The 18890-nt window shown below is 42.3% G+C and overlaps 2 protein-coding genes across 4 annotated transcripts in view; both read left to right on the forward strand.

The window, feature by feature from the left end:
- lmo7a (LIM domain 7a) overlaps positions 1-18890 on the forward strand; it is a 45099-nt gene that overhangs the window by 11216 nt on the left and 14993 nt on the right. For all 3 annotated transcript variants that reach the window (XM_034109492.2, XM_071207110.1, XM_034109493.2), the window contains exons 5-11: positions 1780-1886; positions 9542-9572; positions 10634-10741; positions 11706-11937; positions 12701-12956; positions 17246-17275; positions 18086-18200. In XM_034109492.2, the coding sequence (XP_033965383.1) occupies positions 1780-1886; positions 9542-9572; positions 10634-10741; positions 11706-11937; positions 12701-12956; positions 17246-17275; positions 18086-18200 (879 nt within the window). The remainder of the gene's footprint in view (positions 1-1779; positions 1887-9541; positions 9573-10633; positions 10742-11705; positions 11938-12700; positions 12957-17245; positions 17276-18085; positions 18201-18890) is intronic.
- LOC117466309 (LIM domain only protein 7-like) lies at positions 14663-16498 on the forward strand. Its single transcript, XM_034109494.1, has one exon. It carries the CDS (start codon positions 15045-15047, stop codon positions 15921-15923), a length of 879 nt encoding a protein of 292 aa, XP_033965385.1. The 5' UTR covers positions 14663-15044; the 3' UTR covers positions 15924-16498.

Below are 18890 nucleotides of genomic sequence, written 5' to 3' on the forward strand. Positions count from 1 at the left end.
TTTTCCTTTCATGGAAACCTTTAATACATTGGCCTAAGGTAAGAGTATGTCTATTCGTTCCCAAGGAGAAGACCAGGGCGTACAGTGAAACTATTTTAACTGTAACATTTAGATTTGTATTTGCATTGATGCAAATAGGCTCTGTTGTCTTCAATGGCCTGCATGCTTTCAGAGAATATTGTGTAGAGCTAGACAGATAAATGTATTTAAGATATTGCACGTTATTCGCTTTATTCGATTATGTTGGTCGATAAGTAACAAGATTACTGTACGCAAATATCAACGATTATTATCAGTTGCATAGTTTGTCAATCAGAGAAGCTTCCCTATCTCTTACACGAATTGTAACACATTGTTTTCAAGTTAAACTATTTTTTTTTTTAAAAAGAGCAATATCCCCCTAGAAACCCCCCATCAGTCGGGTTATAATCATATTTAATGTATCTAGTTGATTATTACGTGTAATGTAATGCCCTCTTGTGAGCTCACATGCTGAGGTGATGCGAGGTATACTTTGTTTTTTCTGACTGCTCATGTGCTACTCATTGAAAAACAAGGTCATAAATGATGTGTCACTTAGAAATGTACATGTGAACTACAGTATGTCACACGCACGAGAGATGCGAAACAGGAACATATCTTCAAAAGGTATTCTGTTGCCATCTGGAAAATTGCATTGGCATGACTATTAAGACGAAGAAAACATCTCCTCCGTGTTATAATGAATAAAGAGTGAACTAACTGTTCATTATTTACAGTAGCGGGGTCTGATCCTAGGCCTGTATGGGCCCACAGTGACCTGTGTGGCCCTGTAAAGGGCTGTTAAGGGACAAGCAAAGCTGTTAGTAAGGGATTCCTCCACTGAAAGGTCAGCTCTGTCCTTCCATTTGCTAATAAGCATGTTTCAAATTTAAATATAGAACTAGCTACCCCTTAATTATCCCTGCCCATCTTGAGACCATGTGTTATTATGAAACCCTCTTAAGAAGACGGTAGACTCTCCCAATGGGAAATTAAGACTTTACAAACACTACCCTTGGGATTACAACTGTTAAAGTCATGACCCCGGAAAGGAATGGTGTTGTTGTGGTAGAAGATTAGTCGAGATGGGATGTGTGTATATCTAGAACAGAATCTCTGTCTGCTTTGTGCACTACACTCTGTGCAATTAATGTGCCCACATATAAACGTCATGCCACAGGACATGATTGACATAGTGCGGGACACTCCCATGTCCTCTTGAGTTTCTTCAGGGAGAATATTTCTCAGTATCTGTCACCCAACCTCTTGTTTCATAGCAACCAAATGTCTCCAAAATAATCCACCGCCACCCCGCAGATTCCGCAGGTATGCTCGAGTAAGAAGGCTTGGCAGGGAGGGGACAGTTTCAGGGTGTGAGGAGCAGGGGAGCGCAGCAGCATTGTGCTCCAGTGTGCGTCAGTGTTGCACTTGCATGGCCGGTTGGGTGGGACTTGTGCAAAACTCTGATGTCATCCTTCCTGGTTTTGGTTTTCTCTCCACCCTAACCCTGCCCACAGGTAGCTTTGCTGCTGTCACTCAGCTGCTGTCACACAGCCTCTCCCCCTGCATGTGTGTTTGTGTGTGTTCTGCACTAGGTCACTTCTTATTTGCTACACACATGCTCCTCCCTGTCCGCTCTGCTCCCGAGTGATATGAACTTTGAGTTGTAGGCTGTGTCCCTGCCAGAGTATTTTGTGAGCGTTTATTCTTTGCCTCTGAAGCCGGACAACCCTCATCCCTGCTTTGTTCTTTGTCCAGGACAACCTGAACGTCTTCCTCAAGGCCTGCGGGACGTTAGGACTAAAGGAAGCGCAGCTCTTTCACCCAGGAGATCTTCAAGATTTATCAACAAGAGTAACAGTCAAGTAAGTTCTACTAATATGAGCGTTGTTAAATACTTGTCCTGGTGACATGTTGATATGCATCCCTGCCAATCACAGAGTTCAAATGGTCTTGTAAGCTTGAGACCAACTTGTATTTTCTTTATACATGCTTCTATTCGCTCACAATGTTTAAATGTGACTTACACACCACATGTGTCTCCTCATGTGAGGCATGACTCAAAGTGCAGTGAAAAAAGGTCAGTGCTATTTTCAGTGTGTGTGAATGCTTGTGTTCGTAAGCACCTGTTAAAGCACAGCTGTATGTGTTTCTTTAAATGATGATGCAGGGAACAATTGTGAAACTACAAAGGTCAGAAAAACAAAGCAAAGGGTTTTGTATCAAATGGATTTCCGTTTGGTGCAGGTCTAGATAATAATCACAACATATTTGCTGTGAAGTCGGGTAAAGGTTAAAGATATTCAAGAAATGTCTTGCTTCTTAAGCGGAGAATGGCGACAATGGGATGAAAACATTTCAAGACTCTGCCACAGTGTTTATGTTTTTTTCCATTCAGACAGTTGCTGTTGTGTCAGTTTCGTGCTAGGCAGAGACACATGTCATGTTGAATAACCTGTTCAGCTTTTACACAGGTGTGCCTTCAGGACAGAGTGAAACAACAAGGGAGATATCAGAGCAGAGTCCATCCACTGTGTGGCCAAACAGCAATGCTGTACACGCAGATAAAGTGCTTTGGCAGCAGGTTGTAAAACTCCATGTAGATAGGCACCCTATAGCTAATAGGTGTCAACCTCCAACTCCGTGTCACTCAATTGGGCAATTCATCTCAGTTGGGATGTTCCTTCGAGAAGTTGCCACAACGTCTAGGATTTTTTTTACCCATGATCCACCCAAGAATCTGTCATTCAGTTTTCAGTATCACATACAATGGTGTCGAAACCACAGCCGTCACAAACACACATACAGAGGCAGAGACTGCTCACTGGAATATGAACTCTAAATAAACATATCGGCCATATCAAGACACACCCTATTCCCACAGCAGAGGATATGCTGCCCTTAGATACAGAAATATGATTCACTGAACGTCTGATTCACCGTCTTAAATGTAGAGATATTCCTTTAGTGCCCACGCGTTATCAGACATTTCCCCTCTTGCATAACTTTTTCCCTTGAAGTTGGCGGTACTAAAAATTACTTTTCTTTCAAAATGAGATTCCCGATGTCGGAGACAATGATACCCACGTTTATGCTGTGAGAAAAACACTCACTTTTCTTTCAATACATCCTTTGACTGTCCCAGTACCAGATTGCCCTGAAGCTCAGCTTTTTGCCACTATGTCTGTCGGCCTGCGTGCGGGGGTTGTTCAGAGAGGGGTTCACTTTCTATTTTTAGGACCTGTGGGTCCCTTGAACAAGCAGGATTGATTGGAATGGTATCAGGACTCAGGAGATGAGCTTTAAATAGTGAGTTGTCACCTCCCAGTACATTCTCCTGCATGGGGTCTTAAAGGTACACCTGTGTGTGTTTTGTTCACGTGTGTGAAATGATGAATGTGGTTTGCAGTTGTTCTGGTGTTTGGTCACCGTATCCCAAATGATTCATCCAGAGGACAAACATCAATAGTCTTTGTGTTGTTTCACCTCAAACATGCTTAAAAAAAAGCAGGTTCTCTTCTTTTATATGAACCTGTATCTGTTCCGACTGATTCAGCTGAAGTGTTTTGTACAAAAGGGAATTTCCTCTTCAATTATTTATTTGTGTGTCCCTTTTGTATTAACTGTAGCATTATTTAATTGGACTAAAAAGTATAAATATTTGAGTTTGTGGGCCCAATTATGTGGTTCTCGAGCTGCAGTATTTATAACTCGTGCTGATAGAGATGACACAGGAGGAGATAATCCCAAACAAGGCTGCAGACTAGCAACCAATGGCTTTATTTTACTGTTGCTTATCAGAGTCTATAGTCAAATGTGCCACGGAGAGCAGAGCACAGAGGGAGAGAGGGAAAGTTGTCTCTATCAGCTGTCTTTACCCCTGGTGTGTGTCCAACCTCCACTCCCTTAAACCCAGTCTGACAGGTGCTTCGCTCAGCTTCCCTATTCCCTGTTTCAGCAGCAGAGAGCTTGTTATCCTGTAGGCACTCTAAGTTTCCATTCACTTATACCAGGCAGCGTCTTAAGCTAAAACATAAAACAAGTGGCCTTTCATTTTCCTTTCTTTTCTATTCCATTAACTTTAATACATTATAATATTAATGTAACTATTTTACTGTTATGACTTTAACATCTTATAGAGAACGTGATTTTTACACACAGAGTATGATATTTAACCTGTGTGTGTGCGTGTGTTACTATATTTTTGAATCTGCATAAAAGCAGCAACGTTAGATAATGAATTGGAGTTGGTAGCTATTTTAATTTATGATTAATCCTTTAATCACGTATCTATCCAACATTTAATGGCTTCTCAAATGACTCTATTCTAAACTTTCTTTTATTTTCAATGTTGCTTGGGCTGAAAAGGACATGATTTATATATATTTTTGATTACAATTGATTGTATATTTTAAGGATATTTGAATATTTGTTGTTATTATTCAACACTAGTTCACAGTTCATTTAACCTCATTGGCTTGAGCTTGATTAGCACTGTCGTCCTCCAGCTCAAGGAGAAATGTTGGATGTCACACATTGATAGTTTTTCCTTGACATCTTGGTATTAACATGGCCAGTGTCTTTCATTCGGCATGAGTCAGATATTGACTTAAGCAAGGTGTGTTGAGAACACAGTTTAATTCATACAGGTCTGCTTTGTCACGACAGCCATAAAAGATTATTATAGATGTCTATTTTGACCTTTGAGCTTGGCGGTTGTTGTAGTCATAGACTTGCCACCATCTGGACTGCATGTCGCTTTATTTCCTCCTGTTGTGTAACTTGCTTTCTGATAAAAGACGTTTTATTAGCCACATCAACATTTGTCGTATAACATGACAAACTGTTATCACAGGTTGATAAGAGAAGAATGTGCGTTGGTGGGTGATGTGTTCTCTAGGTTTTACTCGCATCATCTATGTGCAAACACTCGGAGGTCTAATACTGACCAGACGCAGTCTGATTCGTCATTGGAGGCTATGATTCAACGTGTGTCTAGTTTTCTAACAGCTGCCCAGGAAATGAGGCTAAGGGTGAGGGCTATAAAGTGCTTCATGAATCATGGCATCCAAAACGGCTCTATTTTATTCCACTCCAGCCACTTCCTTTAAACCCATAGCCGCCATTTGGAGATTTGGCAGCATGCTTGGACTCGAACCACCACTTTGAGTTGACGTAAAGAAAAAGGCTAGACCATGTCGTGATTTCCCGAATAACACTTATGTCAGCTGAGTACTGTATGCTTGACCCTTTGTGAATGTTTGAACAAGTTCCATTTGTCCAAGAGATACATACATCTGCCTACAGTCACATTACACACTGTGCTGTTGTACTGTACTTGCAAAGGGACTCTCATGCTTGTTTATTTTTTTGTCAGTCTATAACCGACTTGAACCTCAGGCTAACCCTTGATGTATCTACTGTACTTTTCTATCAGAGCAAGTCTAAGAGGAATAACAGCATTTCGGATCTACTGTGAATGTTGTCGCACTCGAATGCCTTAGAGAACAAGCTATGAGTAGTGATGAAAAGAAGTTAAATAAATAAAAAACACATTGATTACTACCCGTTATTTTGTGTATAATTACTTCTACTAAAGTAAAGAATAAATGGCTTTGTGTCCAGCTTCTCCTCTGTGACCTTGATTGAGTGACAGAACATACCCCCCGCTGAGATGAGTCCAAAGTCTCAGTCTTTGAGTCATTTGATTAAGCAAATTATTGACAGGGGTTGACTACTTTCCAAACCAAAAAAAGAACTTGCACTGGTTCAACAGGTACATCGAAATGCATTGTCCTTTGAGGAATGTCAATTACCCTTATAAACAACGGATAAAGAGGAGTGGTTGTGTTTTTCCTTTTGTGAATTTGATTATGCAACGGCATCCCTGGCTCTGAATCAAACCAGAAGTTAAATCCCCTGAAGGAATGTGCTGGGTCACAGACACATTTGGACTGACTTCACAGCCTGTTATCAGAATGTATTCAACACCAACATATATGGAACCTCATACCAAGTGTGTACTGCTTTTCATGTAGATTATAACTCTCAAAGTGAAGTGCCTCATGCATAAAGGAGAAACTGCCCTATGTGTTAGTGTGTTGGGTGTGGTACACTGGGCTGGCACTGCATGTTCTGGTGTTATAGTTGAATACATGGCACTGCCTTCCCTTCTTGTTGTAGTGTTGTGTGAACTGTGGGCAGATTGTGAAACCAAACGAGCGATGATGGTAAAAGGCCAATAAAGTTTCTACACCATGGCTGTAAAAGGCTAACACAAGGGTTATATTTGTGCTCTGGAGTTGACTTGGAGAGAGACATGCCAGCCTCACGCTGCTGTCTCCCTCACAGAGCCTGCAGTGTCTCCAATAAGAACACAATGATGCCCGACACTGTCTAACCCACAGCTGAGTCCTCTATTCAAACTCTCCTTGTGTCTGCATTTTTCAGGACTCATAATGCATGAGAGCGTCTGGGTGTGTCTTTAAATCCAAAAACATTTCATTAGAATGAGAGATTGTTGACGAAGGATGCTGCGGAGCAAGTGATCTTCATTGCAGAGGTATGCTTATGATCACACGTGCACACCCAGTCATTTAAGGCTTGGGTTCTCGGTTTGTTTGTCTTTGGGATGTTGTTGTCTTCAACAAGCGGAGCTGCCTTGATCTTGTTTGTGGCTTTACATGGATTGACACACATCCTGTGGCCTCTGATTGGTCAGTTCTCACCTTCAGGTTTTTGTTACCTAAGGATGGAGACATACTTTTGTCTTTGTTACAAGACAGGGAAGTGATTGACTAAATTGGAAGTATAATTTACCTTGGCTAATGTCTAGAAGTTATTTGTGTAAGATTTGAATAGTGGCTAATGTTTCTTCAGTTGTGTGCGTTTCTTTCTTTGTTTATGATTTGTATTGGCGGAATGAAAATCAAATGGATATAGTTGTTTGTTCTGGCAAAACAATGTCATGCAATACTGCTGTTTGAAAGAAATCAATGACCTGAAAACAAATAATGAATAATTTGTTTAAATAAATACATTTTTGTGAGTGTAATATTTGATGTAGCTATAACTTTAGCAATTAATGTCGATTGATCCTGTAGCTGTTGTCTGATATTGTCCACTTTCGTGACACTGTGTGGTTGATAATTATTAGTAATAATGGGCTAACAGGTAATCGTGTCTGAAATCTTTGCATCTCCACTGGAAGATAAAAGAGAAAGGATGTCTCTCACTTTTTGACCTTTGAGAGTGAGTGTCTGTGTAAACATGCAAAGGTTGAGACTGAAAAGGCTGGAAGTGTTGAGAGTGCTCTGTTAATTTGGCAAGTTCTCCGTTTACTCACTCTTTAGCACGTATACGTTGTCTGGAAAGTGTCCTCGTTTACTTCCTAAACAAGATATTTCACTGATTTTCATTTACCTGTAACATTGGAGGAGAAAAACCTAACAAAAGCGTATCACAAGGCAACAAGTATATATTATATAGGCCTACTATATTATGAACATATGTTATATCAAAGTAATATAACTTATAGCAAAAAGAAAACAATATTAAAATGGAATGAGTTTGGCCTTTTTGCTGCTTTTAGTATAATCTTAAATTACAACAAATTGCTTATGAAATTAAACAAAACATGAACATTAATCTGTTTACAAATGTTAAATACGAGAAAGATGGAAACCAATCAAATAGAATATATTTCGCAGCCCTAATGATATATTTTGACATTAATCTGAGTGGAATGAAGTGTGAGGACAATTCTGCCTTAACTGCTTGCTTGTGTGAAAGATGCATAAACTCTACATAAACACTTCGGCACCTAAAGTATAAAAACCCAACATGATTCCTGATCAAAACTACCTCACAAAAGCTATTTCTATTCTGAACTTTCTGTGCAGAAATCGCATCAGATTTAACGACGTTCTCTCCATCATATGAGAACTCAGCTGATTCTAAAAGTCCTGCGGCTACAGTGGCCTGAAAATAGCCCTTATATATTTTCTCTTCCTTTCAGCGATCACCACAAGGCATAATGAAGTGTTGCGAGAGGCAGTCTGTGGTAGTTTTGGTACAAAGCTCTTTTTTTTGCTGGATCTGGCTTTCACTGCCAACATCTGAGCCTGTGTGACTCTGTTCCAAGCCACCCATGAGAGGGATTTGTTTCCCTTTTTATTGGGCCTATAAATGTGCATTATGCCAAATTGGTAAACGTCCATTTCAGATTTCACTGTTGGCGAATTGGCTTGTTGAATTCCCCTGGTGTGGCATGAGGCTGAGAAAGTTCCACTGACGTTCTTCCCAATGGTTTAATCTTCAACAGTTTGTTGTATTTTATGATAACATCTAATTCTTTTGCAAGTAAAAGCTGTTTGTAGATCTCAGATAAATGTTGTGTAGTAAAAACATTCTTCCCCCTGAATAGAAGTCTCTTTGTAATGCAGTCAAATGTAAACACAAAGTAAAAGAAGAAGGAAATGATCCAGCACAAAAACCTCAAATTGAAATACTTGTACCACTCCACTGAATGTTATATAATGTAATGCTAATGTGTCAGTTAGCTAGGTCCCCTGATTTTAATACACTTAAATGATGTGTGTATTATCTGTTTCATTTTAAATGTTTACTTCATTTCCTCCCCTTTACCATATGGGCCTGACCACGTTTGATTGACAGGCATCTCAGGTGTGAACGTCACACATGCATTAATGCTCAGCAGGTGCATTTGTTACATTGCATGCTGGGAAGGGGCTTTAAGGAATCCAAGTGCTCGTGGCTTGAAAGGCATGTGTGACTATTGTATTACCACATGATGGCAGGAATGTGTAGCATGTATGGGATGTGAATCATATTGTATATCTCCCGTATTCACTGTTATGGTTACCGTACTTTAGCGGTTTATAACGGTTTATTGAGCTCCCTAAATAGACGCTACATAGGTGACAGGTACATGTGAAAAAGGGTCATATCTGGCGTGCAGGCTGACACTGTGGGCTTTGTTTGGTTTCACAGGAGCGAGAGGGAGCTGACATTTTCCTGTGAACGTGATTTACTAACTGCCATGTCAACTGTCAAACCCAGAAATATGACTGAAATTCCCGATGACCTGTGCGGCATGTGAGGGGCTTTGTAGCTCCAACAGTAGAGCCTTGTTGGGTGATCAATCATCAGTTATTAGCATTATCATTATTTGAAATCAGAAACAAAAACCCCTTGTGTGCCCCTCAACTTTAACTAGATGTTTTTACAGCTGCTTGATTGTGTGATTGGAGTTACAAAATAAAACGCACCTTAAACACTTTTTGGCGTACAATTATTTTTTCCAGAAAAGTGTTTGTTTTTCTCTCAGCCTCTGTATTGTTAGTGAGTTAGTGAAGGGCTGGCAGTAGTCGGGATTGTGCTCTCACTTTCCAGCTCTTTCACTGCCCCACAACACGCAGACCCAACAAGCATGCCCTCTGTTCTTGTATTGTCATTTATCTCACACATACACCTCTGTGTTCTGCTCTTTCTCTCGCAGGCATCAAGAGACCAACAGGAGACTGAAAAATGTAAGTGGAAAATATAAGAAATATTTATTTGTGTGTAATTTGACAATAATATAACTTGATTTAGCTTCAGTTATTCGAAATGACTGGAGATTAGCATTTTATAAAGGGATTACAACTTTAAAGTGTGTTAGTATGTGTTGTTGTATTGACCTCTGTTAGAAATCAAATGAATTGCAGTCAAATTAAAAAAAAATTAGAAAAAAGTGAGCTCCTCAACTTGAGGCAAGCTGCTGGAGGCTATTTGCACTGAGCATTGTGGGTAATGTGATACCAGGTTTTGACAAGGAAGAAGAATGTGTCTCGAGTCCATCAATGCTATTAGAGCAAAATGCTGGAGAATTGTATTTATTTTGAAACAGTCCCTTAACCTTTTTAAAATAATTTTAAAGATGATATTAAAGGTAATATCTAACTTTTTGAGGTGAAACAACCAACATGTTATATTACGTTTTCGCTAAATAGTTTTAACAGTTTTTATTTGAGGCGTTTTTCCGAATGAAAATACGGAGAGGGAGATAGGGGATGATGAAAGAAACAGCACAGCGACCAGAAACAAACAAGACCTTTGCATTGACATGTTATGTATAACATTGCTAGTCATATATTTGTGGATTTCGGTTTATTTCAAGTTAAAGCATAGTATTTGTCATCACAGCTTCATTGTGTATATTATTTCGACATTGTTGTTGTTGTTGTGCATGTGGCTCGTGATATTAAACCAAACAGCTGACATGTCAGTTTGCGTATCACATAATGGGGAACCAGCATCGTCGATGTGGCGATGATTGTTTGCTTTGGTGCAGCACCAGTACCTGCCCAGTCTGATAATGCACACACAAACAACAACAAAGTATTCTGGATGAAGCTGGAAACAAAAGCAGGGCACCAGCGGATATCCCCTTCTTTCAGTGTCACTATTATCACAATAACCTGCTTAGCACGGCATAGAACATTCATCTGCTAGGGTCGAAGTACAGCTGTCATCTGATGTGGAAACAATCATTTATTCTAACATATATTCTATGGTTTGTCTAATGAGTTATTTGTTGTCGTCTCTCCAGGTTTTGATCACCATATACTGGCTGGGAAGAAGAGCTCAGCGTGTCTATGATGGACCTTACCTGAATTTGAAGGCATTCGAGGGCTTATTGGGCACAGCGCTATACAAGGTAAACCCTCAAAGTGGATAGTTATCCCATCGTGCACTCTGAGCTGTCTCACCTGTGTCGTCATGGAACAAAAGCTTAATTTTCTTGGGGAAACCAGAAATGGCATGAAAGAAATCCTCTTTTACAGCCACTGCACAGCGAGGTTCTGTTTCCTCCCTGGTATGTAGACTATGTGCAGAAGAATGGCTGTTAAACACCGGGGGGCCTCAGATTGCCGGCCACTAAAACCAAAGCTACGTTAAGTCATAAATGACCTGATTCCTCGATACAACTATTCTGATCTTGTTTACAGCACGGCACCAAGTTCGCATCGTGAACAAATCAAATAGATGCTGTGTTTCTTGAATAGGCCTTAAGTCATTTAAGTGTTGAGTGTGGCACTTTGTTTTCACATAGATGTATAGGTGGTGGTGTGCAAGTCCTCTGTAATTCAAAAGACTAAAGGGATTTTAAATAATAGCAGATGGTTTTGTACACTTAGCTATAATAATCCAAGTGCACTGGCGCGGAGTGATGCTGGATTTAGTTTATGGACTTGTATTGTCTGGTAGGATTTGCTGGATTACAGATCTGAAAATAATTTTCTTTTTAAGTGGCTGACAAGTTTTTACTTGTTTTTAAGCACGCTCTTTAAAGTGCCTCCGGAGCAGCCTTTGTATTTACACATAATAAAACACACATTAATGCAGTAAACTATCATCAAGGGTACGATGGCACCGTTTGTTTTGACACAGATGGCAGTTAATTAAAAAAATGAATTTTAAATGTGATGCACCGTCCCTGATACACAGTATAGGTGTGTGTGTTCTCATTAACTGAGTGTAAGAAAAACGGGCCAACAAATACAGACCTCACACTCTACCTGGGAGTTATTTTGCACACCACACACACAGTGGAGCTAAATAATATAATGTGTTACCCTATTATCTGACTGTGTGTGTTTGTGTGTGTGTGTGTATGAAAGGCTCTGCAGGAATTGCCCAGTCAGAAAGGCAGCAGTGTCAGAGACAGCGGTTTTGGAGATAGCTGGTACTCAGAGAGAGAGGAGCTCTTCCAACTGAGAGAAGGAGGAGGAGGGGGAGGAGGAGGAGGAGGAGACAGACACCGGAGAGACGACTCCCTGGACAGCTTGGACTCTTTGGGCTCCCGACCCCAGAGCATCTCATCTGATAGCACTCTTAAAGGCAGCGTCGAGGGTAGGAGACATCATGTCATTTGCATCTATCCCCAAATATAATGTGCTAATCTGACAAAACGTGTAAAACCTGCTGTTTCTTTTCACCCTTCTAATGCTGACTTTATGCCATATAAGAGGTCCGAGCATGCTTTCGTTATATTGTGTTATGTTTAATCCTCTTCACAGCCTTATTTTTGATCAATAAAGTGTCCAGACTTTCTCACATCTTTTATCTGCATGAATATTTACAATTAGGTTCATCTGTCACGAACTTCAAATATTTGGGAACGGAGAAATATGCAGCTTTTGAGCCAGGAAGTTGCCTCCCATCTGTGAAAACAAATGCCTATTGCCATCTAGTGGTGTGCTTTTAAAAGTGAATGTTCCCACTGAAAAGTCCCCCACGAAGGAGACATTATATATCAATGCTGAAGTCAGTATGTGATCTTGTTTCAGGACAAAAGTGTGGTATGCATGAGAGAGGGTCAAGTGCTGGTCAGTGATCGCAGAGTGTTGTCCCCCCTCTCGGAAAAGGCAGTGAGACATTCCTCAGCCGTCCACACTAGCTTGTAAATGAGGAGGCCTCCGCTCCCCACCCTGCACCCCTCTGTTAGTCCTCTAAAGTCACGCCAGAACACACAACACACTCCCCTTGCTCTTTTCTCTTCTTTCACATAGTTATTCCTCTTTGCTACTTCCTTACACTTATCAAACCTCCTTCTTCTCTTCTATTCTCACACTTTTCTTTATTATCTCCCATCGTTTTGTCCTCCCTCCTCTAGCTCCAGGTTCTTGCAGTGACACTGAGGTAGACTCTGTCTTCAGGATGGCTGAGAACAAGGACGGTCTTAGTTACCGGCGGTCAGTAGTCATCACACCCAAGGCCACCGCCCAGTTCAACCAGTTCCTTCCCAGTAAAGACAAAGCGTCGGCCTACGTGCCGGCTCCGCTGAGGAAGAAACGGGCCGAGCGCAATGAGGACCACCGGCGCAGCTGGGCCAACCCCATATACACAGAGAATGAAGGCGCACTGACCAGGTACTATCACACACAACAGTGAACACTTTGATTTGATTGAAGGTTTTTCTCCTTTCTTTCTTACGAGCAACGTACCATAACAAATATAGAAATCAAGTTAACCCAGTTGTGCTTAGATTGCCTAAAATGTACATTGTCTCCTCTCCCATCATGTTGGTGTTTGTGTTGCGGTTGTATTGTCTCATATGGTCGATGTCATTGTGTGCTGGTGTTGTTTCATTTGCTGTGGAATGGCGTCCTCAGTCCTCATGGCCAAAGTCAAGTATCCCAGAGTGCCTTGCCTGCGGCTCATGTACCGTTGGCCTACGAGTATGAAAGCGGCAGCGACTCTGACGCAGAGCGACCGGACCCCGACCTTGTTCTGGACGACCTGGCCAGCAGACGCTTCCACAGCCCCTCCCCGGCTCCTCCCACCAACTTCGCCTTGCCCGCCACCCCCCTGGCAGCAGGAAGGGCGCCTGCCGGTAGCGGGGGCCCCTGGCCTAAGGTCAATATGACCCCCAATGTTGCCCCTCCACAGAATGTGCCCTGCCTCAGGTCAGAGAACATGAAGCAACCGTGTGACTTTGATGTGCCTGCCTGATGAGAGCCAACCAAAACGCTTCTCTTACCCTCAGTTTGCATGGTTATTTGTAACCATGATCAGCCTCCTTGGTTCTAGTATGCTGCCTCTAACAGTGCTCTAAAGTCGTTTGTTGGTTTCTGTTTGGTTTGTTTTGAGATTTGATCTGCGGCACGTATTTGAGCTTGGAGGAGTGATTTGAGTTGGCAACATACAGTAACTCCTCAAATCAAGTGTTGCCTCCTTGATAGTTTGTTTTCAAGCTTGCATTGGTTTGCTAATCCTGGCGTCATCTCATTATGCTACTCTTTGCGTGACTGGCGTGCTGTGCTGCTGCTGCTGCTGCTGCTGCTGAAAACATTCTTTTGACACGTGTGTTCGGCTGTCTCTCTCGAGCAGCAGCGGCGTCAACAGTGGGGACATGCAGCCCCCCCGGCAGGGCTCCGAGAGTGACTCTGACGATGAGGAGGGCTATGCTGACCCCGTCCAAGATGACCTCTACTCCCGCAAGATGGGCATCAAACCTCAGCCTGTTGCCAAAGTGTCTTATGACAAGTTCTTACCAAAGTTCTGGAGCCCTGAAGAAGACGTTCACATACAGAAGATTAAAATGGGCTCTCAGAGGAGACCCTGGTACAAGAAGATACAAGGCTTCAGGTGTGTGGGGCGTTCAAATCCAGTGGGATTATTAAACAAATATTTCAAATATATTCAGTAGCAATATCATGGATAAAGTTAATTCCTTGCTTCTTGCATAATCTTTTCTTACTGTTCTGCCAGACACTTTGCAATCTTTAAATAATGATTGCATGCCAATTTAACCTTTAAGATCCTGTCATTCAGAAATGGGTTTTCTGTCATTCACTGCATTTTCTATAAAGATTCCTCCCACTTACTCATTTTTCTTTTTCCCTGCTATTGCTCTCTCATCTTTCACCTCCCTTTCCCCCCCTCTCCGCTCCTTCTCCATCCTCCGTCCACCCGGCTGTAGCCATAAGAAGTCGGGCTCTTCGTCAGATGATTCGGACTGTGACACCAGTCCTTGGCTCTCCTCCGCCCCCTCCCACACCGGCCCCTCCCCCTCTCACTCCCACACACACGAGGCCTCGGCTCACACCACCCTCGTTGTGGGGAAAAGGTCGATAAAGCTGCATGATTGTGACAATGAAGGAATGATTTAGATCTTCCAGATTTTCTAGGAGAACTATAATGTGCTCCTTTTGAGGCTGGATTTAGGACGAGCTGCTTTCTAATGTACTAATGCTTTTTTTTTTTTTTAAAGCTACTGGAAATTGCCCTAACACGCTTTATAAATAGAAAATAATAGAAAATAATCCTTCTCAGCATTACCCTATTTTCATGACAATCTATTCTAGTGAAGACTTGACACGCATCGCAGTTTGACTTCTTAGCAGAGTGATGTAAAATCCCTATTTAATCAAAATCACTTTGAATCAAATATCACTACTGTGGCTGCTTTATGTATCTCTTCCTCCTTTTCTTGCTCTTTGGTCCATTTCGCATGCATGCACTCATCACCTCTCTGTCCTCTTCTCTTCTTCTGCCCAACCTGCAGTCCTCACATTCAAGCACACACTCTCCCTCAGCTCCCCAAGATACAGTCCCCTCTGTTAGAGACCCCCCCTCTGGTGTTTGCCCCAGTGGACCCTGCCTCGGGTCCCCGGCTGGTCAAATGTGAGAGGTGGCCCCTCTTAGGGCGCCAAGACCCCAGGGAGCCCCCGGATATCTTTGATTACGAGAGCATAACCCCTGATTTGGAGAATGATGACATGTTTACCAGGCGAACCCTGACCTTCCAGTCCAACACAGACATGGCTTTGATGAAGACGCAGCTGTCTGCTCACCGTCGTCTCTACACCTCTGAGCCGCAACTCAACATCATCACCCAGCGACACGGCATCACAGAGGAGAGCGAGTTCCCCGATATCGAGCAGGACGATGTTGTTTATCGTAAGGAGAAATCTCAGAAGGAACAGCGGCCCTTCTCCGGTGCCCCTGACAACTACGCCCCTATGTCCATCCCAGAGCCATGGGATCTGCCTCCTGAGCTCAAAGCCAGACTCCTGTGCCCCCCATGTCCTCTGATCCAGGAGGTAGCAGCAAACAAACCGAACGAGGATGCGAATGAGATGCGTCCTAAAACGGATGACATGCTGGTCAGGAAATGTGGAGTTTGTTCTGATCAGAGCCAGAGCTCTCTGATGACGCCCTCGGTGCCTGCTTTCTGTAGTGAAGGTGACCTGCAGAAATGGAAGGCTATCAGGGAAGCCAGTCAGCTCCGACACAGGAAGAGGCTCATGGTGGAGAGGCTGGCTGCTCTGAGGTTGAAGGAGAATATTTCTGTAACAGTGCCTGTTGGTTTCTCCTCACCTTGTAGACCGTGAAAGGGGCTTGGTTTGTTTCCCCTGTCTGATAGTGAAGTGGTCTAGACTGCATGTTGATCCCACTTGTTAAACGATTGCTTTGAAGGCTGTCATAGATAGGATATCAATAACAAGTCTTCCTTGTAAAATCTGATTGGTGCATTTAGACTTCACTGCGGTCTGTCAAATAAACTGCAATGAAGGAGTTTGACTTTTTGTGTTTTAAATGTTTATGTTGTTATTTCATGTTTAAAGTGTTTCCAGTCAGAAATAAACTGTAATAAAGTCCCTATGACGTTGTAAGCATGGGGCCATTGGTGTAGTTTTCTGCATGACGGCAAAAGCTTAATTTGACTTTAACGTGGACATTATACCGACTGGTACTGTGTTTTTGAAGTGTGATTTTAGAACAGAAATCTACAACATCATGAATCAAAATGTGATTGGTTCATCTTCATTGGTGTTGAAGAGAATTCAGAAATCTCTTCTGAGTTCAGAATTGTATCTTTGGTTTTGTTTTCCTATCAGACCGAATGTCTGTGAATGAAAAAATATTGCAAGCTTAATAAAGAAAATCTTAGACTTGATGGATTGAATTGGCCCTTTGTTAACCTCATTGAACACATACCGTAACACAGATCTGATCAGAGTTCGATGTCGATTTCCTCAGCAGAGGGAACTTCACACTGATATGTAAAGCTCAAAGTGCAGCAGCACGAGAGTGTGGAAGCGTTCAATCCTGAGTAATATCCAAACATAACTTCCTGGACACACTGACAGCACCAAGCGGGGCAAACTAATGTAGTCCTGCCTGTTAAGCCGGCATGAAAGCCCATAGAAATTCCCCACAGCTCTGATATGAAGACGCGACTCATGGACTCCATAGTAACCTGAACACAAGTCTGTACTTTACTGTTTGCTCATGAACAGACACACACAAGCACACACAAAGCAACCATTTAACCTGGAGTCAACGCCATCTTGATTTATTTCACTTCCATATGTAAAGCCATGTTTCCAGTGACATCATGTCGCAGTCTGCAGAAAGACAGCTTTGTTTAAGGAAATATAAGTGTCTATACACACTGAATGTCAGGAAAAGGAAAGGTAATACTGTGCTGCACGCCTACTATACACACCTTAAACTGTAATCCCTTCAGTGTATAAAAAAAACTGCTGAGTCATGTTTCAGCTGGCTTTGTATTCATTTGTATCACACCAGCTAGGAACAAGTTGATATTAAAGACAGTAATTGCCTGAAGCTCTTGACCAGACCACTCTCAGACTTAGCCTCTTTTGCAAAAATGTGACTTTGTTGTGTGTGGTTCTTTCTGGTTCCCTAGACAGCGCCAAATGCAAGAGAGTATCGACAGGTGAGTTGATACGGGCTCCCAGGAATGTGGCACGTTTGCATTTGCTCTGGCCTCTTACAGTCGCACCTCGCTGCCCCCTGCTTTTGTGCTGCTGTTCTCACTCACTAGCTGCTAAATGCTGACACACAACACAGGGTATTGTTTGGCACAAGGCCAAGTTCAGCGTGAGCCGGGACGGGACGGGGGGCGGGATTCATTGCTCTGCAGGGATCTATTGACGACACAATAAAGTGAAAAGATGCGTACAACAGCAATACGCAGGGTCATCTACCTAGACTAGCGCGTCCCGCTCAGAGTTATGACTGAGCACTGGTCTGAGCACCCTGATAACAAATCATAACAGGCCTTATTAGGTGAGTTGGGACAAAGAGCTTTTTTTTTATGGCAGTGAGTGACTTCGCTATTTTTGCTTGACGGGAAGGGCTGCGATATGTTACTAACCCACTGAGCTTACATCCCTCCACAGTTTGTTGTGGTTCACCCGTGTGCTGTGTTTTCAACTAACACTTGGTTACAGGTTAAATGTCTAATTATCACTATCCAAACATATGGATGGGAGGTACAAGGTGGGAGTTATTTAGATCATTTCTCGTTCGAATGGTGTTCTCTTTTGGTACAGTTTGATGTGATGGTTAGACAAGGTGCATGCATACTCAACCTGGACATTTGGATCTTTTTTTGAATTTTGCTAACTTTTATTTAACCTTTTGTGAAGCTGGTGCCAGGACATCCATACTAAACATCCCTTCTCTCTTGAGCTGCTGAGATCCTCGTTGTTTTTAAACACGTTTCAACTCTTTCTTTCAACAGGAGTAAATCAACAAGTGATATCCAGGTTGAGCCCAGCGTCATCCGGCAGGTTCGATACGAAGAGCTTCAGCAGGTTCGTGAGAAGACAAAGGAAAGTGATGATCAGTGGCAGGATGTGAGTATTACCTTTTATGTTTCCGCCATTGTGTTTATCTGAATCAAGACGAGCTGACTCTGGCAGAAAGAAAGTGTTGTTGTTAGGGAAAGATACATGATCTGAACGGATCTGTGCGCTGATCAGAGAGCAGGTGTTGTGCTGCAGTCTGCGCTTGCAGGGGGGAAAGAGAGCTGTTTAGATAGAAGCCAGAGACGGAGATAGACAGTGATTGGTGCAGCACTGCCCTCTGGCTCTGGACTGCCCTCATTTCCAAATCAGTGCCTGAGGCAGGAAACGCCACGTCCTGTAAATACTAATAATGTAATTCATGTGAAATAGTGTTAAGATGTTATACAGACAGATGATGTAAGACAGACACCTCAAAATAATGTATTAATACATTTTAATTTGACCTGACAGTGAAAGTTATTCCTGGGGAAAAAACGTTTTAAAGGGCAAGTGGTGCTCTAGTTTTGTGTTCCATCACATTTGATAATTTGTAGGTGTATGAATGAAAAGAAACGTAAAGTTATTTATATGTATGTGACTTGCTTTGACAGTGGTGTGTCTTTCAACAGTGCAATAAGTGTCATGGCTAAATAATAGAGTCTTTAAGTAGCATTTAGGTCACACAGTCCCGAATACACAGGGGAAGTGAGCCGGGAGGAGCCTAAAGCACACAAATAGAACACCTTCAAATGAAGCCCT

Source organism: Pseudochaenichthys georgianus, chromosome 21 (genome assembly GCF_902827115.2).
Source record: "Pseudochaenichthys georgianus chromosome 21, fPseGeo1.2, whole genome shotgun sequence".
In the NCBI taxonomy this organism is placed as follows: Eukaryota; Metazoa; Chordata; class Actinopteri; order Perciformes; family Channichthyidae; genus Pseudochaenichthys; species Pseudochaenichthys georgianus.

Bases quoted from the DNA above. Each gene is read 5' to 3' on its own strand.
- LOC117466309 (XM_034109494.1), top strand. From the start codon at position 15,045: ATGCACTCATCACCTCTCTGTCCTCTTCTCTTCTTCTGCCCAACCTGC.